The sequence below is a fragment of the Scatophagus argus genome, chromosome 2 (genome assembly GCF_020382885.2).
Source record: "Scatophagus argus isolate fScaArg1 chromosome 2, fScaArg1.pri, whole genome shotgun sequence".
In the NCBI taxonomy this organism is placed as follows: Eukaryota; Metazoa; Chordata; class Actinopteri; family Scatophagidae; genus Scatophagus; species Scatophagus argus.
In genome coordinates, this window is record NC_058494.1 from 6,739,236 (window position 1) to 6,765,469 (window position 26,234).

General features: G+C 42.5%; 1 protein-coding gene across 1 annotated transcript; it reads right to left on the reverse strand.

Moving 5' to 3' along the window:
• Nucleotides 1-137: 137 nt before the first annotated feature.
• On the reverse strand, nt 138-24,854 carry rnf38 (ring finger protein 38). Its single transcript, XM_046403936.1, has 13 exons — nt 24,720-24,854; nt 23,045-23,721; nt 10,846-10,907; nt 6,172-6,374; nt 5,708-6,077; nt 5,445-5,609; nt 4,969-5,139; nt 4,118-4,300; nt 3,894-3,997; nt 3,678-3,762; nt 3,295-3,416; nt 3,070-3,169; nt 138-2,763 (listed from the first exon to the last, which is right to left on the reverse strand). Exons 2-13 carry the CDS (start codon nt 23,637-23,639, stop codon nt 2,701-2,703), a joined length of 2,223 nt encoding a protein of 740 aa, XP_046259892.1. The 5' UTR covers nt 23,640-23,721; nt 24,720-24,854; the 3' UTR covers nt 138-2,700.
• Between the last annotated feature and the right edge of the window lie 1,380 nt (nt 24,855-26,234).

The following is a 26,234-nucleotide window of genomic DNA, read 5'->3' on the forward strand; positions in this document are numbered from 1 at the left end:
AAGTATTTTTGCTTGGGTAACAGTACTACACTGCCACCAAGTGGACTTTGCCAAAAATCCACAATTTGTCATCATTTCTTTTTTTTTTTAAAGGTTAAACAAGCAAGTTAAGGTAAGAGTAACTGGAAAACACAATGTTTTAGAAGAGGATGTTATACATTTATTATTGAACCAGCTTTTGAAATCCAAAAGAGGGGGTAAGGGATTAAAAAAATCATTGCACTACTTAATAAAGTATTACTAGTAATAACTCTCATACAAAATGTACAAATGTTTGTTAAAAATTTCATTATCATCATAACAGGTCTTCAAACGATTTTGGTTACAGATATAATACATAATGAAACTACTATGACACCATTTCCATGACAGAGTTTCATAGAGTTTAAAAAGGAAAAATATCCAAACAACCCATCAATTTGCAAGGAAAAGATTAGCAAAATAAACTGAGAAGCACTAATCATACTGGTTGCGCCATTTTCTGAAAAGACAAATAGTGGGACTGAGGTAATTGCTAGTGTACCAAGCAACAAAAAACAACCTGTCCAACATAAAATAATTCTAAGACACAAAATGGATGCATACAGTCACAAATATGACCTTTGACCCCAAAGGAAAAAAGATGACAGAAAATATATTTTCCCTCCATTCCCATGGATATTACATGACTTAATGTACTGACAACACTGAAGAGAAGTTTTCTAGAACAATGTATTCATCTTCCTGAACACTGATCCACTGGGTTTTGTGCAGTTTGGTCTGAAGTGGTGATGCTGGATAGACACAGGTGGCACCTAGAGAAAATGGAGTTTTATAAAAGGTTTCTCAGATGTAAGACACAGCAGGAGCCTGGCAGGAATTTCCAAATCAAACCTTTGTCTCAACTTTCTCTGTAAGGCTTATGTTAGGCTGTCATCTTGACACATAACACTAACTGTGATAAATAGTGATAAATTACATTAGAAATCCTTTCCCGTGCATGAGGTGAACATCTCTGAGTTGCATTATGACATGCTGACATAGGCCTTAGAGAGACAAAGTACTATTATGAAACAAAACCTCTGGAAATAGAGGGAACTGACACATTAAGATACTGTAGGTATTGCAGGGTGCTGTGGAGGACATTTCTATTTTCAAGGGATTAAATGTTTGTTCACATACACACATGGACTGTGGGAAACAATCAGTGGTTTGTTCAGAATGAAAAGAGCCTGTAAGTCTTAAATCTACATATTAAAGTGCTCAAGCGTTTAATCCACCGTCTGGTGAAACGGTAGATTTAACTGTGACCTTATAGATCCTTTCAAACTTGTTCCTTGTCAATGATGAACAAAACACAGCATCCATATCTATCAACACTTACAGAAAGCTGCTTGGGTACCAAGACAGATACAGACATGTTTTCAAAGGCCTCATTCCCATAAGAAAGCTAAGAAACTGAGCAGGTATGAACGTCTTGGTGACACTGCTAATGAAAGTTTTGCATCCACCTTGTCAGCTCTGTAAGATCCAACTGTATTCACATGATGTGCCTCGGGGGGAGAGCTTAGTGGATATGTCGAGAAAGTTAAATAGTCCTGATCGGTTTCCTTCAGGATAGGACATACTGTAGCACAAAAAAAAATGTCTCCAGCATTTTCTAGTTGGAGACAAGAACAATGCAGAAGAGCAGACACGGAGTGATGAAGCTGCGGCGTGTGAAAGCGTTGTTAACTTCCCTGGAAGTGTTCCCAGTCCTACGCTCTGATTTTAAACTGATTTTTGATCAAATCTTGAACATAAAAAAGGTCTGAAGTGACCCTCAACCTTCAGTGAGTCTAAGTCTATGTGAAGCAGAGTGAAATAAAAAAATCAGGATTAAGGAGGTCAATGCACTGTACCATATGAACTGTATAAATACACAGGAGTAGTAATACACACACACACATCCACTTGCATACAAGTGCAAGGACACACACACACACCCACCTGCATACAGACACACATATAAAGAAAATAAAGTATATTTTTCACTGTTTCAAAGTAGCTCACTTTTTAACATACAGTGTACAGTATCTCTGTTTCACCCAATACAGACTGCTCTCACACAGAGGAATGCAAGAATAAACATACAGAAATTAAAGTGGACTGATACTGTTCAACTGCAACTATAATGAGTCTTGTAAAAATTACAGTTTCTGCAAGCAAAAATGTGGATGATTAATTATAACCAGAATAATAACAAAGACATAATCAGAATCTTTGGACTGCCAATTCCCCCTAAATGTTGGTTAGTACAACTTTACAAAAGTCTTTCTCTGTCCATCACCTAGAAGACTGAACAGGTCAGTTTGGAAGGGCTCATAATGGGTTAAAAAAATACACTTCTATATGTGCACCTGCACATGACACTGTGTGTATGTGTTTCAAAGGCCATTCATAGTAAGGAGCAACCATGGGCAGAAGGCAGAGTACTATGGGCGTAATAGTCCAAAACACAAGGCTGAGTAAGTCCAGCGATAAAGTCGGTATGCGTCAGGAGAACGTTGCTGATCCCAGGTGAGAATTGCTGTTCAGTGTCCTGGGGGATTACAGAGTGAAGGAATAAGGAGCTCTGGTCCCAGTTGTGTGGCAGAATGTGCGAGTGGAGGCATATGACAGAAAGAATTTTCTGATCAGTTGGTGCATCCAAAAGGTAGTCAGGGACTGCGGTGTAAGAGGTCACTCAGAATCCCGCTGGACCTCAGAGGCATCGGCTCGACAGATAGGACAGGTTCGGTTAGCCTGGAACGAACAAAAAAGAAGAAGGTAAAGGTTAAACAGGTAAAATATACACCGTAAAAAACTTAATGAAGCTATTTACAAGGCAGCAAATTAAAGGTCAGGACACAACAGCATGCAAAACTGTGAAATCTTATGGGAAAAGTCAATTTATTGCTCTGTTCAGCATTTGTTCAAGGGAGGAAAAGTAAATCAAAGAGTTGTAGATGAATTCTGCGGCTCAACTTTATGATGTGCCTAGGCTCCAAGGGCGCAGTGGGAAACAGCTGACATTTACATTTATTCATATAGCTGAACGTCTTTACTCACCTTGAGCCACTTGTCTACGCACTTGGCGTGGAACTCGTGATTACAGGGCAAGACCCTTAGAAGCTGGCGAGACTCGAAGTCACACATACAAACCACACACCTGTAAGACAAAGCAAGATTAATGCCATTTAAAACAACATCTTGTACTAATTTATACCACACCAAGCCACCTAAAAGACAAATATCTCAAAAGGCATAAATTTGTAAAGGCACAAAGATACTCACAGTGTTTGTTCAGACTGATGATTGTTGGGATTGAACCTGTACGATGGAAGCTGCTCTATATCTGCTTTAGTTAAGCCACGGGGCTTGGCTTCTCCCAGCCGTTCTGCAAGGTTCAACAGGGCCTGAAGATTTTAAACAGAAAGGCAAAGTTTAGAGGACAACAGAACAGAAACGGTTTACAACAGAAACTGAGTATTATTAATGAACTGCTGTGTGGAAAGGGAGTATAAGGGAGCAACTGGATATCAAAGTACAAACGTGCACATCCTGACTCAAGAATTAATTTGTGTTCAATTCACAGCCATTTTTGTAAATGAAATCCTGATGTGTATAGCGTGATAACACTATTCTTGGCAGAACACTGTGGCAGCAGTTTGCCCTACCTCATAGTTTTCCACCTCTCCATCATCCATGTCCAGCTCTAGACTGATAGTGGGAGCCACATTAGGGGGCACAGGAAGCATGGACCTGCAGGTGGTTGAGGAAAATATAAATAAAGTTTAGTAGACTGTATTTGATACCTCTGACACGTGATCAAATCCTGAGCAGATTCATCTGTTTAGTTCCAACATAAACTTGAGGAATTAAAAAACACTCACAGGAAGTAAGGCAGGAAGCTGGGGTGGTATGGTGATGGGGGTACAGCCTGCTGAGAGCGGTAACGCCGGCTTGTGAATCGGCGAGGCATGAAGTGGGGATAGGGCTGTGAGAGATGGACAAACAAGAGAAAATCGGTTTATTGCCCCGAGGATAACAGCGTTATTTTATCATAATCGTGTATTATAATCCAAACAACTGACAATGTCATGTATTCAATACTCACCACTGTAAAGAGCTCCTGCGACAGGGGGTCATGATGTGAGAGGAACTGGAGAGGTGTGGATGGCGGCAGGGTGGAGGGAGGCTGGTGGTGATGGTGGTGGTGATGGTGGGCGTAGCTGAAGCCTCCGCCTACCGAAAGCTGCTCTCCCAGAAGCTCAACCTCATTTTCAATCCTCTGTAAGGGCTGAGCAGAAACACAAGCATGCCAATCATTATGATGGGACGATAACCAGGCCAAAGGGGTTTACCAGTAGCTTTGTGGGAGAGCAGATTTTGAATGAGAAATCTGTGTTTGGTGGCTTCACTTTTGTTAATAGGTGAATGATGCAATTAATATTCTGTGTTTCAAATACTATGATGTAATTACAAACGCTATAGTAAGATTGACTGCCTACATTGTGATGACCAACATGAGAGGCAGCGTCATCCAAAGATATTTAAACTCAGAGACATTTGTCGTTATTGTTACAGTTTCACTCTGGACGATCAGATGTTTGTAATGTTTCTGTTAACATTGATGCAGCCTTTAAAAGCAAGACATTACCTTTCAATAGTATTTTTCTATAATAATTCTGATTTTTGGCCATTACGTTTGTCTTCTGATGTTTCCCCCATGGACATAAAATTAACTGTCTGCAAATTTTTAGGCATGATTTCTGGGTAGAATATACTCTATGAAGTATTTCTAAGTTTATATAACATTACTACTCCTAAACTATCACTTCACAAACATCACTGGCTTCTTTTAGGCATACTAAAATGCTAGCGTTAACATTATTTTGGTACAGATTGACACAAGTCAACGTGGATAAATACCACATACACAATATAACAAAAGATTCATGCACTTACCGATCGTGGCTGTTGAGTCTGGAAAGGCAGGAACTGTCCGGGTGCAGGGAGGTGGGCAGGGTGGTGAGAGAGGTGAGGTGGATGGGGAAGCAGGAACTGAGGGTCACTGGACAGCAGTGAGGGAAAGGCATAGGGCACTGGCAAATGTTGCATTGAACATGCCTGCAGCATCTGGAAAAGTGTGCATAAGAAAGGAGAGAAGAAAGTTTTATATGTATGTTTTCTCTGCATGGTGATTGTAATGTGCCTGATCTTGCCACAAGGTGGCAGCAAAGCCCTAAAACAGTAACAAGCTCCTTCAAACAGGGAAATGTTCTCCAGGTTTTTGCTACTTTTTTACCGACTTTTTCTTTTGACCACTTTGTCTTTTCTTTGGTTGAGCCAGAGGAGGAGCTGTACAGCACATACTGTACTTTTTCTATTAACAAACAAACCCACACACTCCTACAAACTGCACATGGCTGTGTTCGTCTTACCGGGTGGTAATGTTGTCCAGTGCTGAAGACCACGCTGCAGGCAGGGACTTGTTGTTGAGAGGAACAGGTAGGGGGAAGGTGCTGGCCACTACACAAAGGCGTTGCGAGGCCATGTGGAGGGACTGGGGTCACTGTGTAGGAGACTGGTACACTGGCCTGCTGCAGCTGGGGAGAAAACATACCACAGTTACTATGTAGCCTCACACACACAAACACACAATGTCTCCTGGCTGTCTCGCACCATAAAGTGTTTGCACACTAACCTGTTCATGCAAGTCCATGACCATGGCTCCTTGCTGCTGCTGCGTCCCATGATGCTGTTGCTGATGGTGGTGGTGGTGGTGGTGAGCAGCTGGATGCAGTAGTCGTGGTGACAAAGTGGGAGGGTGGAAAGCTCGGGGCTCCTCCAGACCTGGCCCCCCACCTCCAACTGGGTTAGGCTGGCCATAGGGGCTGGGTGTGTGTGCTGGGTATGTCTGGTGTGTGGAGAGGTGGGGGTTGCGGTGGTAGTTTTCATCCTGGAGCTCTGGTGGTGATAGGCGAGGTGTGAGGCCTTGGGGAGAGGGGTTGTGATGGGGAGGCAAGTGACGAGCGGGTCTGGAGAGACGGCCACGCTGACGTCTTGCTGGTGGGCTAGAGGTGGAAAAGAAGTAATGTTTTACATTAGGGATCCTCAGTTACCTTATCCCAGAGGAAGTAAGCTGTAGAAATCAGGAAACCACCATACCTGCGTCTGTGTCGCGCAGGAGTTAAGCATCTCTCCTGGTGGTAGTGTGTGTGGGGGTGAGGCTGTCTTCGACTTGGGGGTGCTGACTCCCAGGGCCGGATGGGGGGAGACGGGGTGGACGGTGGGGGGGCTGATGAGGTTAGCTGTTCCAAGACAGACTGACTGGACAGCCTCTGGCGCTTTGGACTGGGGCTTTCCTCACTCTGCAGAGGGAGGGGTGGAAAATGGAGGATGAAAAGTAGGAAAGAAAAGAAGAGTGGGAGAGAAGATGGGTATTGTGGTTAGTGACCCATAGCACTCGGATCAAATCAATTTCACCATGCTTTACGGTCCCTCTGGCTTACAATCCATACTACCGCACAGACACTAAGTTCCTTTGTCACTCTTGGCATTTCCTGTATGTGTGTGTTCATATGTATTTGTGTGTGTGTGTGTGTGTGTAAGAGAGCATATTACACCACCAGTGCTCTGAGGCCCTGAGGGTTCAAAGTCACTTCCTCTTGGAGTGAGGAAATGCAAACGCAAGACAAGCACTCACAAGCCCATGCATGATCCATATACGTATCGTACACACCCTGGACTGGACAGCTTGACAAATACTTTCTCTTGCAGACAAAAAAAGTCATTGATACAAAGACAAACACTGACATTGCTGAACATGTACTCATCAAGGTTTAGACTGACTAAAGAGTTATCATATACTCAACTCATCCATGAGTCACCTCACTTACAGTCAAGCAGTGACTCTCAAGCTTGGCACTTGGTGAGGCAAGAACACACACGCTCATGTGTCAGTTCTTAGTCATTCACCCTTACGCGATCCTTAGCTGTGCTCTGAAGAACACACCGGTTCGTTCTTTAAGACACACACACACACTATATATTTCTTCATAGTTACCATCTCAATACCCGCCCCCCCCTTTCACTCTAGTCGATCTCTGCTCCCACCTCCCCTCTTTGTGGGAGGGACACGTTGTTAAAGTGTGATAAAAATGACTCAGCGGCTGTGACTTTTAACGCACACACACAGACACACATGTACACAGCTCAGCAACCTTGAGAGCAGTGTGATAGCTAACAGGAAACAGCTGGAGAGCAGGCTGCAGAAACACACACACAGTTATGGAAACGCCCGCAGACATGCGCAAATTCACATTCACACATGGGCAGCTGCCACTGTTTGAGCTCTACAGCCTATAAAGAACAATACCTTACGAGGCTGCGAGAGGCAGACTCTGCTGTTCTAACAAACCTGAACAAAATGTATTTTGACTGTAGGGCCAAACACATAGTACACTGATGGCTCTATCGCTCACTAGCACTGGATGTGACCTGAGCTGGGCCGGCCTATGGGAAAGACAAACAATAACAATGACTTCATTTACTCTTGACCAGAGTGGACTGCACGACAGGAGAGGGCTAGAAAGAAGGAAGAGGTAATGGATGAAAAAGAGAAGAGATAGAATTAGTGCTTAAGACAGGCAGAGATGAGAGAGGGGTGAAGCTTGGTGGAGCCTCAGGCCACACCAGACCCTAATTGACAGAACAAATTTAGGTCATAGTGACAGTTACACAGCACAATTTTGAGTGCATCTGTCTGTATTTCTTAATAAGCCGTGTAAATTACCATGCCTGAACATTTGTGTCTAAGACGACTGGTGCATCAGCAAGCCTGCTCCAATCCTTAAAAGCTGTATTATATATAAAGAATCCTTACCTGCCCTCTCCATCATCCAAAATACACTTTGGTTACCTCGTTCTTCTGGATGTGATGGTATAATATTTTTTTTTGATGGACAGATTTTGAATTGTGCAGTTGCAAAGGGGTTAGAATGACCCAAAAATGTTCCAGTAACAGACAAAGATATTTAAGTTTTAATTTCTTATTCTTACTGTATGTGCTTAAACACATTTCCAGGCAATTCCCTCAAATCTTTACTCACTTGGGCAATTCTTAAGGTTGACCAATTCTGATATTCAAGGTTGAACTTTCTTCAACATATCAAAACCTTCTCTTGTCAAACAAGGTGAGAAACAAAGAAACAAAAACAAAAATCTTGAATCTTTCCCAGTGAAAAATAAAGGCTCTAGAATGAGTCCTTCTCGGTTTAGAATGGTAACATAGAATATATTGAAAAAAAAAATCTATGTATTCCTTAAGGTAAATTAAAGTATAAAGTCATATGGCTCATCATCAAGTTATATTAATGTTTGATGAGTTTTTTTAGGTTATTTTACCAAAAGTGCCATAGCAGACACTTTGTATCTATACCCATGTCTGCACAGGGTGGAGGGAACCAGTGATCCACCCCCACCCCTCTCCATTCCTCTCAATAACAACCCCCTCTCTTTCAACCCCATACCCAAAACCCTCTCTACCAGCCTAGCCTCAACACCAACACCCTTGGGACATCTACTGTGCCCCTTTTCATATCTAAACTAGCCTCCTTCAACCAGAGCCTAACATATTCCCTCCTAACATACTCCCCACCCTTCTCAACAGTCCCTTACACTCACCCCCACCCCTTTTCTTTTATCAGATAAGCTGAACCCATCTACAGTCCCTTCCTCCTCTTGCTGCCTACCCCCCTTTTTCTAACCCGTCTGTCCTGCCCAAGACCCTGGCCTGAAATCTGAAGGGACAAGACAAGAAGTTCTTAGACAGGACACACACACGCAAATACACACACTGTCTGAACACATGCAGCCTATTGCCCATTAGTATGAAAGTTTGATGGGCCTGTCTACCCGCGTTAGTGGGAGGGGAGCAGTATCAGACAAAGGAGTCGTGTGTGTCCTCAAGCAATACGCCTTAACGTGGTCTTATGTTCTAGTAGAATGCTTGTTGTGCACATATATACACGTCTGGTCCAAACATGTTTCCACTAAGACCAGAAAAACAGAGAAAAAAAAAAACATGCTGACTTTTTAAGGCTCCAAAACACACAGAGCGAGAGAGACTCACAGTGACTTTCCAGCACGGCCCAGAAACACTGTGAACTGCTCTCTGGCTGATATCACAGCACATGCTGCAGTGCTAACAGCGTAGGGACCACACACACATACACAACCTTTCACTGTGTCCACATTCAGCATGTGCACACACCAGACTGGGCAGATATCCTGAAGCATGAGTACAGACACACCCATCCACGTTCTAGTTCACCATGTCCACATTTGGATGCATGCTTCCTGCTTGCACATACAGTGACTGTGGCCGGCAGCTGTTGTGGCTTCGCTGTCATTGCTGAGAACTGAAATAAAGGGAGGCCCACAGAGTGCATGCATACACACACACACACACACATTTCCAAAATACAACAGAGCCCAGGTCTCTTCCAGCATTCATGGTGTAGGAAAGGGTGCATGAACACTGAGCCAATATGGTCATTTGCTTTTACAGATTCATTAATATTTGCAGACATGCTTCCACTAACACTCAAACACATCTCCCTCCCCCACTTATTTTCTTTCCATCAACAAGATTTCAAAGCCCATTTTGTTTCCTCTGCCACTGTTCCTCCCTTCCTCCCCCTCCCTGCCTCGCTCGTTCCCCTCCTCTCGCTCCAACCAAGTCCCACAGCTGGAGGTGAAATCATTAGCAATACCCCCTCCCTGGTTTTGGCCTACCCTCCCTTCCGTCTCTCCCTCCAAGCTTTCTGCAACACCTTCCTCAGCATCCTGCCTCCCCTCTTCTCCTCTGTTTTTTATTTTTTTTTTTTGCTTCATCTGCATGCCTTTTTTTTTTTTAACTCAGCCCTTCTCCTGTGAAGATGACTATCATTTACTGAAGTACACTTGTATACAGTGGTGAGTTTTAAATTGTGGTTACATGAACTAAATGTGTTTTTCAAAAACTGCCACCACTGGCATGGTAGGACTGCTGAAATGATAAGTAATACAATGTTGAAAATATACAAGATATTAATTTGTTCCCCTTATGAATTCCAATTTATAGTGCCTAGCAAAGAATAAGCATACTCAAAGGAAAGGGAACAATATAAAAATATGATGCATCAACCAGAAATCAGCTAATAAAACAAAATGTTTCCACAACTGGCATTCAGCTGATTAGTTCAAAACTTGGTCAGCTCCTACAGTGTTCATTACAGTCAAAAGAAAAGAAAGAAAAACAAAAACACCTGGATCAAAGTGAACACAACTGTCTATAGGGAATGTACTGACACAACATACAAGCACACTTTGCATTACTCCATCCCTGGGGGGCATACTTGCCACAAGCTTATGCTGCTTAATGTGTTTTATGTATGCACTGTAAAAATCTACTTCAGCATTTGGGAAACTTAAAGCAGAGCTGTGATTTGCAAACTGTGCCCTGTTTCAGTTGCTCACTGAGCTGCAGCGTTTCAAATTTTCAAATGAAATACAAAATTTCATGACCACGACCTTTACAACACTCACACCTCCTATTCTCCTAGACAACACTGCACTCTCTTTATACAATCAACTGATCATCTGTCACTACAACATTAGAAACAACCGGTCTAGTTCTGCTTGTTTACATTTCAGTCCTTCGCATAGTTTCTGCTGAGAAAATATGTCATTCAATATGGATTTGTAGTGTGGTCTGATCTCAAACAGGCTGTGCAAAAGTGTGCAACTTAAAGTCATCCCTCTATTTGCTTTATTAGTATGAACGTGGGTATAGCTTACCTTATCACTCTCCTCTCCATAAGAAATGTCTGGGTGGCAGTGGTAGGATCCACCAGAGGCTCCTACAGAGATGGGGAGAACAGAATACAAGATGGCACAGTGAGAAAAAGTATGAGATGTGACTAAATCTGTAAACGCTAGTGCTTGTTACATACACTGTACATTCATGTAAACAGTGCCTAGGGATCACACATGTTCTACATTTCATCTGATTCTCACGGATGAGTTCATACATCAAAAATATAACATAAAATGCTTAGCTACTGGACATCTCCAATTCAAGCAGAGAAACTGATTATTTTCCAGAAATTCCAAAGGCATTCAGCACCCTCATTTGTAAGACCTTTCAAGTCCAGTAACATTCCCCATGATAAGTCAACAATAGAACTGAATGTATGTATTGTTTTTTTTAATTCACTTCCACTAACCAATGTGCTTCTGGCATAAACACACAGACCTCCAAAGTCTATGTTGTATTGTGTATGATCTTAAAATACAATGTCCAAAATGTGTTGGTAATACCTTTTCTTGAAACTGATAACACCATTATACTCCGTCATTGTGGGGAGACCCCTCTTTATCTACATACTACATTTAATCTTGTTGTTGTTTTTATTCTCGTGCCACTTGGATTTAATACACAACAGCACAAAACAATGACAACATGTTTGTGAGAAGAGGTGCTGACCATGTGTACAACACAAAAGTGACTGAAACCCATATGGTACACTGTTCTCTCAGATCAGAGGCAGTAGATGTAGGTGTACACACACGCACACACACACACGCACAAAATAAACACAGTAATCCTGGATTAGAGAAGCTTTCTGATGATACCACAGCTTGCATCATGGCTAAGACTTTTACTCTTTTGTTTTTCCACAGTCCTTTCATCTTTTTATTGTCTTTTCTATTTATTCAGGCTTTTGTTTTGATTTTTTTTCACGGGCAAGTCTTTAACTGGGGACGTCCTCACCACAGATGGTGGCAGTGGTATACACACCAAGGGTAAGCACTCCCAAGGGCACTCCAGGCAAGGCTACCTTCACGACAGAGATGAAGAAAGCTAAAGTAGAAGGGGAATAAATGCAAAAGAGCTTTTAAAAGGAGCATTTTTCACCTCTCGGCTGTTTGTGGGATTTTTCCTGCTCACAGGCTCCCTCTTTGAAGAAAAGCTGTGATTGACAACAAAGAAGAGAAGGGTAGAGAAAGAGAACGAAGAGGCACACAGAGTGAGGTTTTCACAACTGAATTCCTCAATCCTTAAAAAAGCATTTCCTCTTATGCTCCAGTCCCCAGAGCAGTCAAAATAAATGGGTTGAAAAAGGTTGAGGTAAGTAAAGCTTACATTAGAGTAGTGAAAACCAGCTAAAAGGCTATTTTCACAGCGATGACTAGGGACTGAGTACCGCTGAAGCATTCATGGGACTCACCGTCTGCACGGTGCTCTTCTGTACAACACTCATTCACAGATCACAATAGGCAAAAATCCAGCTCCCTCCCTGAATATGGTCTCACTTGCACATTGTCAGAGTCCAGTAAATTGAGTCAGAGACAAGTCATTCAGTTCGAGTCACTCTATATAGCACAATACAAAAGCCACAGAACAGGTTTAAAATGTTTCGATGACATCATGTCCACTGTTGGACTAACAGACTGCACACAGCTCAGCACACACAACTTTCAACACTTAAAGCCTCAAGGAAAGATGAATAGTAGGATGGCAGTTTGACTTTCAATGGGCATGGACATGGTAATTTCATCTTCTGCATGTAGGAAGTTTTTTTTTAAAAATTCTAATACTAGTGATTTAAATGGACAATTCACACCAGAATCAAAATTATCATTCATCTTACGTATAAAGGTCTATTTTCCATCTAGACTGTTTTGGTGTGAGTTGCTGAGTTTTCGGAACTGTTTCCTTCTACTGTATCAGTATTTGAAGAAGGCACACGTCTCCTCATGGAAAAATAGTTCCCACATGAAACAGCTCACAACAAGGTCTGCTGAGCTTTTCAAATACACATTTTAGCCACCCAAAGCAAAGTGCCATCTAATTCCATTATATTTGAGGGAAGGAAGACATCGCTACAGCTGATATCTTCAAAACTCTGCAACTAACACCTAAACAATCCAGATGAATAAATAAGCACTACAGGTAAGAGGGAAAATAGGCATTCTTTCATTTATTTTGGGGTGAGGTGTCCCTTTAATGAATGATCAGCTTCAAAATTAAAGATTTTCTCATGTAAGACTTCATTTGCACAGACAGGCACAGCAAGAGGTCTTCTTGTTTGCCATATATAAACAGTCCATGATTCACAACTCCACTGGTGAGACAGACTCAGTGTTAAGATTTAAATGTATCATTGTTTGTTCAGTCTTAGGCTTACCGGTAATCTAGTTAACAGAAAAAATTCAAAGCTGGACCCTGAAACAACAGCACAGCTCAAAAGGCAGAACGGACACATGGATGCATCACATCAGGCTGTGCAGAAAACAAGAACCAGAGTGGGACTATCTGCATAATGAACACATTGATCAGTAGGAAGATATTGGATACTTGAGTATACACATAACAGGCACACTGAAGGCAGAGTCAGTGTCAATAACTCCTTTTGCACCAAGTGTTCAAGGCGTAATGTTGCGCTGATTTTCGACCTCACCGTGTAAAAGATATGAACCAGGAATGGAGGGCCCTGTTTTTCTGCCTTTAAGTTGGCAGTGAAAGCAGCAATAGATCCAAATCAAAGCCTCGAGTTAAAAGGGTGAGGCAGCAGGACAGGACAGGGGTGTGATATTTTGATGACGTGCTGAAAAGAGGAATTTAAAAAGCAGCTAGCAGCAGTTAGCAACTAACTGAAAGAAGAAAGGCAACCAAATGCCTTTGTTGCTTCCAGAACGCCTAAAATCATGCACTTGGAGAGTATGATGCTGGCGATGTGCTTGCATAGGACTCGCAAAGTTCAATTAAAACACTTTCCTAATCATGGTGGAGAAGACAGTGAGCTTAGAAGGCATGTATACGTGTTGAAAACAACAGAATACCAGGCTGCAAAGGTGGTTGTGAGTAGGAAACAGTCATAGTAACAACAGATAAGCTAAGCTGTACTGATGTTGTAACTTTTCTTTTAACAAATACAAAAAAATATTATTGATGTTGGCATCAAGAGATGTTTTTTTTGCATGTCTACATGGCACTATACTACAGTCACTGTCAATGTGACGAAGGTCAACAGACTGCATCATAGCTTCCACCATCTTGCCTTTGAAAGTTTAACTGAAATGTCAACTTTATAGCACAATGTCTGATCAAATGAACACACGCAAGCCAACAGAAAAGCCCTCTCTACAATGTAAAGTAGTGAGAGTTTGCAACCAATATAAAACATAACTATTTTAAAACTCAACCACACCTTTTCAATGGCTAGAGAAAATTACCGTGTACTTCACGTGTTTGTTTTGGCAAGCTGAACAAAATTATGGACATCTATGATCCCTGTAAAGCATTTTGAGCAGCCTGAAGAAGAGGATGTCTTGGAGAGAGGGTGAAAGACAAGGCCAGCATAACAGCAATCAGAGGAGAGAGAGTGTGAAGAAGCGCAGCGACCGCTGAAGACAATGTGGAGGACAAGACAAAGGCAAAGGTACAGGAGAAGAGGACAAGGGTGGAAATGTACATGAAAGGGTGTGAGCACTGAGGAGGAAAGGGAGATGGGAGAAGATAGTGTGGAGGAAAAACATAAGAAAGATGACTGGAGGGAGCAAGAGCAGTAGAGGGTGAGAGAGCAGTCGAGAGGGAGAGAAAAAGTGAGGTGGGGGTTGTGGCTTCCCCTCTTGACTGCTATTGATTTTCTGTAAGCCTCAGAGTGCATCAGCTATTTCTATCCATTTCCTCCACCTCTCCCTCCCCTTCTCAGCCACCCGCCGACACCCACCCCACTGCACTCAGCTCAGACACCCTCCTCACACATCCTCCTCCTCCTCCTCACACTCTCCATCACTTCATCACTATCCTTCCCTGCCACCGATCTATTTCCCTATCTGCCGGCCTGTCTCTCTCCCATATATTCCTGCTGCTTGCTTTATCTCACAGCAGCCACATTTCCTTGCTTTCCCTATCACCCCATATCTGTCCGTGATCTCCATCAACCTCTCTCTTGCAGGCTTTCTCTATTAAACTACCTCTTCCTTTCTCGTGTCAAAACAGAAAAACACAGGAGAAAGAGAGTTAAGGCACTTGGATAGATAAGGTGGTAGATAAGTGACAGGCTTGCTTAACAGAGCAACAGCTCAACAGTAACAAATGGGGAAAATCGATAGAAATCTTGTTGACAGACACAGAAATTGTACCAATTTAAATAACGTATAAAGAAAGTAAAGACAATTTTAGTCGAGCATATGTGTGACACAAACACACGTGCATATATATGCAACTCTCGCATCACCCCGCCTCTTGAACACATGTCACAGCACACTTCACACCCTCACACAAAGCAGAATCAAGTACCAAGCTGGCATACAGACTTAAAATAGGCAGACATGTAATGCCTGCCCAGCCATTACCTGCCTAACACTGCTTCACACAGACCTGATGGTAAGAGAGTGAGTGTGTGTGTGTGTGTGTGTGTGTGTGTGTGTGTGTGTGTGTGTGTGTGTGTGTGTGTGTGTGTGTAGAAATGGGAATGATTCTGTCTGTCTCCCACTTCATTGTCCTCTTCCATCTATTTATTGTTCTTTGCATCCTCATTATCTTTTTCATTATCTTCCTTTTTGTTCTGTTATTACTGCGTTCCTTGAGGTTGCTCCTCCATCCTGTACTTATTCAAGTCTGAAAACTGCTTCTACATCTCACAGAACATGCACAGGTGTTCACTCTCAACAAACTTGATTATTAAGCTATTGTGTGTACAAATGGCCATACTGCTTTGGGGAAAATGAGAATGCACTGGAAACTAAAGCAAAACCGGTTTGCATCCTGAGTGTAAAAGTATATAAAATGAAATAAATCAAAAATACATCGGCTTGATGCAAATCAGTGATTGCTTCGTGACAGGGTTACACAATTACGCATCATGCTAAAACTTTTTTGCTGCTTAATACAGAAGACACAAGGTTTCCTCTTCCCTGACTAATCTACAAGAAAAGTTCTCTTAAGCCTGTTGGTCTTCCACCACTTAGATTAAGCATATATTTTTAATATCATTAAAAATGGTTGGTTACATGTAAATAACCTGTTATCAAGAAACACTCCTTTTAAAGGAGACTTTTAAAGTACCCCAAATGATAAAAACACATGTAACTGGTGAAATGTCCTATATTATTTCATACTGCGATGTCAGTTTGTTTCAAATGTTGTGTTTCTTTGAATTTAAGAGCCACTACTTCAACATATTAGAGACACCCACCACTGAAGATGGTGTTTTGCCTATTGGTACTTCACTTGGATGACTGAGCTTCACTGTACAGAATGGTATAACTGCAGATTTTGACTCTAGAAGAACATTTTCACATTCTTCTGCTGAAAGAGAAGAGTTTGACTCTCACCTTCAAGGCGTGGATGTACAAGGATGACTTTGTGTCATCGCAGCTAGTCTGAAAACCAATCGTGATCAAGCATGTAGCTTACACAAGTGTGACGTGGAAAACTGATACCTCCTGTGCACATACAAAGAATGTCTTTGTCAGTTAAATAAGAGACATCTTGTGTTTAATTTAACTGCTGAATTTAAAAGTTTCAGCATATTCTGAGACTCAGAATCTTTAATATACTCCTTTTTTCAAAAAAATTCTTATTGAGACTCATAGTGGCGGCATCGGGGCCGTCTTTGGCGATTTGTAAAATGAACTCATCACATCTTGTGATCTTGTTGTTGTGTTTTCCGTCACAAAACTGAGAGTCTGTGCAGCAAGAGAGAGTTGCTAAACCTAACACTCAGACTGCAGACATACAATGCACTGATACACCAAAAAAAAAATCTGTCAAAATGTTTTCATTTAGCTCACTGCATGCTATCCAGGCCCCAAGTCTGACATACACTACCAGCTCCATAGTAAGTAGTCTGTTAGGCAATTACAGAATTCCTAATAGCTGACACGTCACTGAAATATTGCTGCTAAGCATTATTTTATATGCAATCTACCTTAGCACACTTGCTTTTACTTCTGTCAGCTTCTTCTTCGTGCAGTAAAGCTTCAATAGTGATGCAATATGTTTCTGACAACCTTGCTCCTGCTCCCAGCCCACCCAGGCAGCAACTAAATAAGGCATGTGCACGTACACACACAGTCAGCAGAGGTACATGAACACACAAACACAGAGTTAACCACTCCATCACACTCCATACTGTTTCTCACTCCTCCTTCTGTCCTCACAATCTCCCTCTCCTCTTATCCCCAAATGAAAGACAGGAACCAGCTGAGAGAGGGAGTGTTAGTGGAGAGAAAGTAACAGTCAGAAAGGCAGAGACAGATGACAGTCTTAATTCTCTCCTTCCATTATAAATCCTAACACTATTGGCACAAACTGAACTATCAACTCATTGAAAGTACATTCGGGGGAGATAAATGGAAATTGTAAGAAATGTACTTGTTCTGTGTCAACCTAACCACAATTTATGTGTCCAGGATGAATGTAAGCACTTAGAAAATGGGTATTTTTTTGAATTACAATTCACCCATTCTGAATTTGAGATCATCCTCTCCTTTGGCAAAATTTTAGCTCAACACACGATCACAGCTACTGCACCATTTGCGGCTGTATGATGTTAATAATAAGATGTAGGTGTAACTTCATTTAGATGAAGGAATCATGTGACAACACGCACACAGTTATGACTTTTGAATAGGCATAACCAACGCATGTGCACTGTCTGAAAAGGTTTCTCCGAATCAGTGAATTTAAAAACAAGGAAAGATTAATTCTTCACTATGTAATGCATCCAAAAACACTGACAAATCTGATTTCATGGGAAACTACTGCATACCTACATAGTAGGTGATAATACAACAGTAATGCATGTGCAAGCTCCAGTGTCTTCCACATGATTTGAAATGCAAAAAACATATGTTAATTTCATAAGATAAGGTGTCAGTCTCTTGGTCCAAGACTTCTAGTGAGAGGCTGAATAAATATATTCATTTCATTTGTTTAAATGTTTGATATCTAAATGCCCCCCATCTGTATTGTCAGTACATCCCAAACATCCCTTGTTTTGCCCAAATCCAACAAACAAAGGTTGCTTTCTTACAAACACAAGTATACAAAAGAACCAAAACAAACTTTTACTACTTTAGTCAACATCTACACCGGCTTGCAGTGGGGTGCTCAGTCCATGTGTGCAGTGCCAACTCACTTTGAATAACAGTTATAACAGGGACAGAAAGAGGACAACAAGAGGTGCAAATAGGGAAGGAGACAGACGAGTTATGTTGAAATGGCAAGCAAAAGCTGAAGAGGTTAGGAAAAAAACAGTTGAGACACAGAATTGCTACAAAAGCAACTGGAGGTTAAGACAGTGACAGACCATGGAATGATAAAATTGTTGGTATCCGTGGCTCATTATTAAGCAGGATTTTAACTTGAGGAAAGGGGTTATCGACAGTGTCAACATAGACACCGATCATCTACAGTACTAAAACCACTAACAGGTGAAATGAATAACATCAATCATCTGTTTACAGTGCAGTGTTTTGTGGGGAAACCTTGGGTTCTGGCAATCATGTGGATGTTCTTTGATACAAACCACCCACCTAAACATTGTAGAACAAATACACAACACCCCCCACCCCAACACACTCCCACCTGGAGGCCCCACCCCCAACGCACAGGACCCAAAGGATCCAACAGTCCGATACCATTGAACACAAAAACCCCCAGAGGTCCTGTGTCCCTTCCCTTGACAGGTCAGAGATGTTTTGGCTGCACAAAAAAATGTTGAGGCTGATTGATGTAGCTTCTGACACAATAATAAGTTTCTAGTCCAGTCAGTGAGAGAGAGGGGGAGAGCTATAAAACAACATAAAACCATCTGCCTGAAGACATGCTCCTTCTGAACTACAGCCAGTGGACTTTGGAACCACAGATTTGCACCCATGACACAACCGAACCACATCCGCTGGACATTCCCAGTTAGATCAACAGGGACAGGAGGCCAACATGCAAACAGGAGGAGCAAACAACCTCTCCCTCCCTCCTTTCTCCTTAAAACATTCACTCATGTCTTTCTCACACATACCTGTACCTACACTCATAAACTTACTGCCTCTGGTCTTGGCCTCGCCTTCTCTCCTGCCCCGCAATGTGCCTCAAACCTGTTCCCAGCCAATCATTTTCATCTTCGTCTTTTCAGTCACGGTATCCAAATCTCCTCCCAGGTTTAACTGCTGACTGTGAGGCGTGCTTCCTGTCTGTGCTTTGCTTACAATAATACTCATGACGTCCTATGCCTCCTCCACAGTCTGCCCTATTCCACGAAATTCGGTCACATTCTTTTACTGTTTCTCCTGTGCATCGGTCTAATCATCTCTCCCTTTCCTTCCACATCCTCCCTTTGCACCTGACCTTCCTCATACTCACGTTGTGTACATCAACTCCTGTAACTTCCTCAGCAAGCATACAACTTCTTTTAAAACTGACTTTCCGCTATCTCCTTTCTTCTCCAGTTCAGTTTTTGCACCCTATCAGCCCCCTCTTCTACTCTCCCTATACTGACCTTACTTAAGGCTTTTTCAGTGACCTTTGACATTCCCTCTCCCCCTCCAGGAAGTCCTATCCCCCCCAGACAGATCAGAGAAAATCCTTTGGATTTAAAGCCAATTTAAAGTCACTGTCCTCTACCCCGGGGATGTACTCTTACTGACCAAAGTGACTGCTTTGTTGTTTATTTGGAGTGACGGAGTAGCAGGGAACCCCTGCTACTTGGTCAATCCAAGTGAAAGAGTTTCTCTTCAAACCGGAGGGGGTTGCCTGGGCGACAAGACAAAGGAAAGTAAGTAAAAAAAAAAAAACAAAAAAAAAAAACAGAGTGCATGTTTCCACTTCTACTGCAGACAGAAGGATGGAGAGGACAGGAGTGGAGTGGAGGGTAAAGGTAGAGTGGCAGGAACGTCTGCCCCTCTCCATTAAAATGATCCTTCCATTAAACAAAGGTGGGGGAGGAGACCAGAGAAAATGGGCCGGAGGGGTACAGAAAGGGTTGACTGATCCAAATAGGAGGGAGAAATGAATGTGACTAAGAGAGGACAGGCAGTGACAGAGATGGGTCAGAATCAGGAAAGGATATCAGCTGCCACAGAGGATGTTTTTATCCACTTGGACCAATTTGGCAGCAGTTTTAAGCATTTGGTGGGCACTTTTGGCTGAAGTACTTCTACATTTTCTGTGCTTCATTTTTGCACCCTGAATCTCAATTTGACAGACATGGGCTCTCAGGAGTCATTTTTTGCTCATAACTCATGTTGATTTCCTAACATGGTAAGGATGTGAACAGTGCATGAGAGAGAATGTCAAAAGAGAAAAGAGAAAAAAAAATGTGAGTGGAGCAAATTGTATAAAACAAGCATGAGAGAACAAGACACAAAGGGGGGAAAAGAGCCCAACAGATTTAGAATAGAGTACAAGGAGAAGAGAGAGAGAGAGAGACAGGGAGAGTGAGGGCTTGAAGCATACAGGATATCATTAGCTTTCATGCCCAGTGCAGGTGACTAGCACAGGAAGAATAGTGTAAGTATCTCTCCCAACAAGCAGGACGCATTCTGAGAATGGAAAGAGGGTCTAATAAAAGGTGTGTAGTGTGGAGAAAGGTCCGGCTAGGCAGCTGTTTCACTTGTGTATGAGAATATTCAAGTATAAATTAGCTCTAAAGCTTCCTCTGGCTAACTTAACAATTTTTCAAAAATAAAGTAACTATTTTACTTTTCAAATGCATCCAGGCTTTTAAATGAAGCATAACCTTTTCTGTTTTTGCACTTTTGCTGCAGTCAAACATTATTACTTCTGCTACTTATACCAAGTACAAACATACATGAGTGTACACACACCTGCATTCTTTCTGAATTTCTGTTCTTTTGTGTGCCACGCATTTCATGTCTAATTGAAATTAATCCAAATAATGAGTGAGTGCCTACAGAATTTCTAACCAGAACCCCAACCATCAAATCAAAATCCATGTCAATGGAACTATAATACAATCATTCTACCCATTGAATTGTATCATCCTACATGTAATAGCCAAGCTACTATGACGGCGTATGGGTCATAGGTCACAGCAGATACTCTGACGATGACTAGTTCGCCTACTGCAACGCTGCGTGACTGGGCCCACTGTATTTTTGTTCTCTTTTTAATCCTTTGTCTCACTTCTTCCTCGTCTCTCTTTAAACACAAACATGCAAACACAGAGCTTGACTAACTCCAACCCCACAGACCCATACAAAGACCCATGTATAACACATGTTGCTAGACAACATATAGGCTGGGAGTCAAGATGGGCCCCTGGTTTGTTCATATGTGTTCAGCTGTTTTTTTGGGTTTTTTTTTTTTTCTTACTCTCACTCTCCCAGACAGGTAATTCCAGTCTCCATACACAGCAGCTCAGTAATCGCTCATGTACACATACAGCCGCATCTCACGTTTTGTTTAAATGTGTTAGTAAAGACAAAGACATTAGGTGAAGAATATTTTTTGACTTTATATACAACTTCAATTAAGTTCACGGTGTAGTTCAGCTGTGTGCTCAAAAGAAGAAAAAAAATGCGACAAATGACTAAGGGACTAATGGGACTGATTGTATCGGTCCATTGTGAGTCGCTCAATGAGAGGGATGACTGGGTTGTTAGTCTTTTTAGTGCATGTTTAGCTCTCCCAACATGAAGAAGCAGAACAAGTACTCAGTCTGATCAGGGTAAAGCACACCATTCACTGGAATGTTTTGCATAAGCAACTTTAAGAAATTCCTCTTAAACCCCTTGTTACATTAAGCCCCTTTGTTCCTTAATTTATACTATAAAATCTGTCTCATGAATTGTACATAAAGAAATGTAAAAAAATGTAGTAATTTTCCTTTAAAGTTTCTTTCATTATGAAGTAATCACTTACAAAATATTACCCAAAGCAACACAGGAGACAGTTACCAACCAAGCATTTCCCTAACCTGAGAAGCCTGATAGATGTGCTGAAAGAAAAGCTTTGCCATAGCCTTGCTGAATGTGAAACTCTAGCTGTGCTGTTTCCATGTTGCGTGGTTCAATGCACTGCATTCGCTGTGTGAGAGTGCCCTCGCATGTATTCAACACCCAGCACCAGTCCATGCACACACACAATCACAAAGTTTTGCTTTACAGTGAAACATGCCCATCCTAGCACTTCTTAGTCTGTTATATAGAGGCCTCTTTCCTCATCCTCTTTCATATAACATGACACATTTTGTTTTGTCATTTAGCTGATTCTCTTGCAGGCACACAATAGGTGAGCATTTACAGCACTATGATTTTAGTCAAAACAAACCTGTGTCTTTACCAGTTATTGCCATCTACCTACTGAGCTATATGAGACCTAAAGACTTAATATTTCAATACAGAAATTTATGAGAAGTGCCTGATTTCTTAGTTATTTCTTTTTCACAACTTCACACTTGCAGCCCAAAAAGCCATACCCCCGGCATGATATTAACCCCATGTACCCATGAGAGTGTTTGAAAAAAATACAGATCATGTCTAGTTTAGAAAAAAGATCAACCTGTACACACTGTAAGGCTTGTTACCTAGCTACATCAATATTTGTGTAGTCGACTAAAAGTGGACATGCCTCAGTGCCTTAAGAAACACAGTCTGGGTAACTAACTATGTACAGCAGTTCAATAAGCTTGAGGCGACCCCACTCCACACCACAGACTGCTGTTGTTCATTTACCTACTGTCATGTGCTAACAGTCGCACCACATCCACACTGCAGCTTTGTGGCAAGCAGATAAAATACCTGTATAATTAGAATACAACAAATGTCTTCACACATCTTCAGACACTTTTGTTGCCTGTAAAAAAAAAAAACTCCCCCAAGGAATGAAACACACCGACTTTTATCACTTCAACTTGCTTGCAACGTGCTTATTTATAATAAAAAAAAAAGTGTGAATCCTCTCATTGTCTCGGTCGAGAATAGAGTGCCATATACACAGTCAATGACAAGTGGGGGCATTTACCTGCCGCCGGGATGCGGTGAGCACCGGGAACCGAAGACAGCCTCTGAATGCCGGGTGAGGCGTTACTTCCTGGGGTTCGCTGCTGGTTCTCCGACTGGTTGCTGTGAGCTCCAAGTGGTGCGCAACCGGCACCGTGCTGCTGCTGTGGATGTAGCTGCTGATTCTGCTGATGGTGATGGTGGTGATGGTTAGACCCCATGACTCCGCTGCCGGTAATTCCGTTGCTATTCCCACCACCGTAGTGCTGGTAATATCCAGACCGAGAACGCGATCGAGTCCTTGGGGGCTCCATTGCCATTTGGTGCGTGTGAAGAGGGTGGAAGAGAAAAGAGGAGGACGCGGCTGGGGACTGCGGCGGAGAGCCGTTGATGGATCCGGGCTGTGCAAAGCCCCTAGCGCCGCTCTGGCTGTAACTATAGCCCCCGAGTCCTCTACCCCCCTCCGCGCCCCCGTACTCTGTTCGCTCCGCCGACTCCGCCGCCCCCGCCTCGTCGAATAAATCAGCCCCTTTAGGGACAGGCTCCGGGGTGGAGGGCAGCCGGGGGCAAACTCTAGGCTCCTGAGTCGTTGGCTGTCCAGCGGCTGCGATTGGCATTTCCTTTCGGGGGATTTCCTCCGTTTCTTTTTTTCTGCGTTTTTTTTCTCTCGTTTCCTCTCACAGAAGAAGCTTTAAGTCACTGTTTAAAAGTATAAAGTTGGAGAGGTGTTAACACTTAAACTAAGCTGGGGGGCACTCTGTGTTAGACTGTTGACACAAACAGTTAATGTTAACCGCCACTGCTTATTTTGACAACCATGTGTGCGCTGTAACTACTTCCCTCAAGTTTGTATAGGTAACATTGCTAAACACAACGCAGTTACCCAAACTGGTTCAACAACTACCTAAATAACGCTTTCCGTTCGCGTTATCGCCCTTATCTCCTGTTTTTTTTTTTATCTAAACACAGCTGTGACCAGGGGTCGGCAACTTACGTTAACAAAAAATAAATGAAGCGAAGTAACTTCCACAGGATAATAAAGTATATGACTCAACAGCGACGTTTCGTTCATAACAACCAGGCAGCGAGTGTGGCCATGGCTCGTTAGCTCACAGGAGGCTAACGTTGGGGAAACATGCTAACGTTCGTGCGCATAGCCTACTCTGGTAAACGCTTTATCACGCTTATTGCGATCTTACAAGAACAGTGTTAGCACATCCGCTCGCTTTCTCATAACCGTATTTATCACCGAGCGGAGTTTAAAGCAACTTTACCCACTTCAACAACCATTTAAACTTGTTCAGCCAGTCTGCGTAATGTCGCTCGCTAGCTTGGCAAACCATACCAACCCCTCCTCCTTCACCGACCAACACAGAGAAAAATCCCGTAGCTAGCCACCCACGCCTCGATTCCATTTAAATTGCTTGGTTAATAGTAACAAAACAAAAACAGTTAAAAACGACTTAGGTGGGTGATTTCATTGAGTTAGGGTGAGCCCAAAATGTTTCCCTAAGTGGAAAGGGGCATACAGCAAGGCGCACAGAGAGAGAGAGAGATAAAAAAGTGGTCAACCTAAAATTACAAAGAAAGAACCATGGCTAAAATTAACACGATCTTAAGGAATGACCCCGCCTTTGAGTCTACCACTGAAATAGAGTCTAATTTCCCTGCCCTGAGTAGTTTTTACAACAACTTACCTTCAATGTGCTCTCCTCGACTGTACTCCTGACTCGGATCTGTCGATAATATGGTGAGCCCTGCGTGTGAGTGTATGAGGATGTGTGTGTATGCGCCCAGTGTTCGCTTGGTGTCAGCGTGAAATGTGACAGACCGTCAACGCTCAAGTAGAATTTCACCAGGCCTGCCCAATCGATACCGGAAAACAGAAAGTGTTTGTAGTTGCATTTAGAAAATCTCTCTCCAAAACATTCAAATAGAAGAGAAGACCACGAAACGATATATGAAACTGCTCAATATGGTTTATTTTCATTCGTTTTAATTTACAGCCACGAATATATTGATGAGATAAATGCGTTGAGGCTCGGTAATCGATTGTGTCTCCTGTAAAATCAGAAGCTGTGGATAGCAGAGAGGCAGGCAAAAGGGGGCTTTAAATTATTTATTTACAAATACCAAGCCTACCCAAGGCAGCTGTTTCCTCTGGAGCCATAAGTTCGCTTTAAAAATAAGTATTCGCTGTGTTTGCAAAAGTTGCACACCAGTTTGCAGTGACTAGAAAACAAGACAGAAAGAACAAAAAAAAAAACGACTGACAACCATTTTAAAATGGCTTTATTTAGCCCATGTCTGAAATAAATAATTCTAATAACTAATTCGATTTTGGTCATCAGGACTAACGGATACGAGTCTGCTTCTATCCCAAGACACGTCCCTACGAATAGATCAGGTTTGTGCACGCGTGTTCATCCCTGTACAGGTCTATTGAGCTCCATGTGTTCTTGTAATTTGAAATCTGTTTGAATATGGTAATTTATCGCAGTTCTCCAACAATTACTGAAGCTAGAAAGGGCCTAGCGCTTTTCTGCGGAAATATTAAACGGCTTTTCTGTCAAAGGTCGAGAATATGGACTGTATATGGAACATTTCTGACATAAATGGGTGTAAATAGTGTGTGTTGTTGATATTCTGTATGTGTATGCAGGGGGGTAATGGATGGCATGTGAAGGGAAATGTGTTTGTGATCTGTCTGTCTTCTCTCTCTCTCTCTCTCTCTCTCTCTCTCTCCCTCACACACACACACACACACACACACCTAAACCCATCCATCCAGTCAGCCCTTCTCCACCCATACCCTATTCCCTTGGTCTTGTTCTCTCATTTCACACACACTCAACCCCAACCCATCAACACCAGTCCTAATACACACATACACCCAACACACACACATTCTCTCCTCATTACACTCCCTTTCCCTACTTTGATGATATGCAAATATCCCTCCCACCCTCCTTCTCTCCCTCTTCCTCCCCTCCCTGCCTCCCTCCCTCTCTCCCGCAAGCAGAAAGCCTCCACACATACACACACATCACACACACTCACATGCAGGCTAATGCGCTGTGGCAGCGTCCACAGACAGGCGGGGAGGATCAATTTTTCACCCAGTGTGCTACCGATATTCATAAGATAAGGCCGAAGAGAGTGGAGAGAGGGAGGGAGGGAGGACAGAGAAAGGTGGGGGAAGGAAGGGGAGC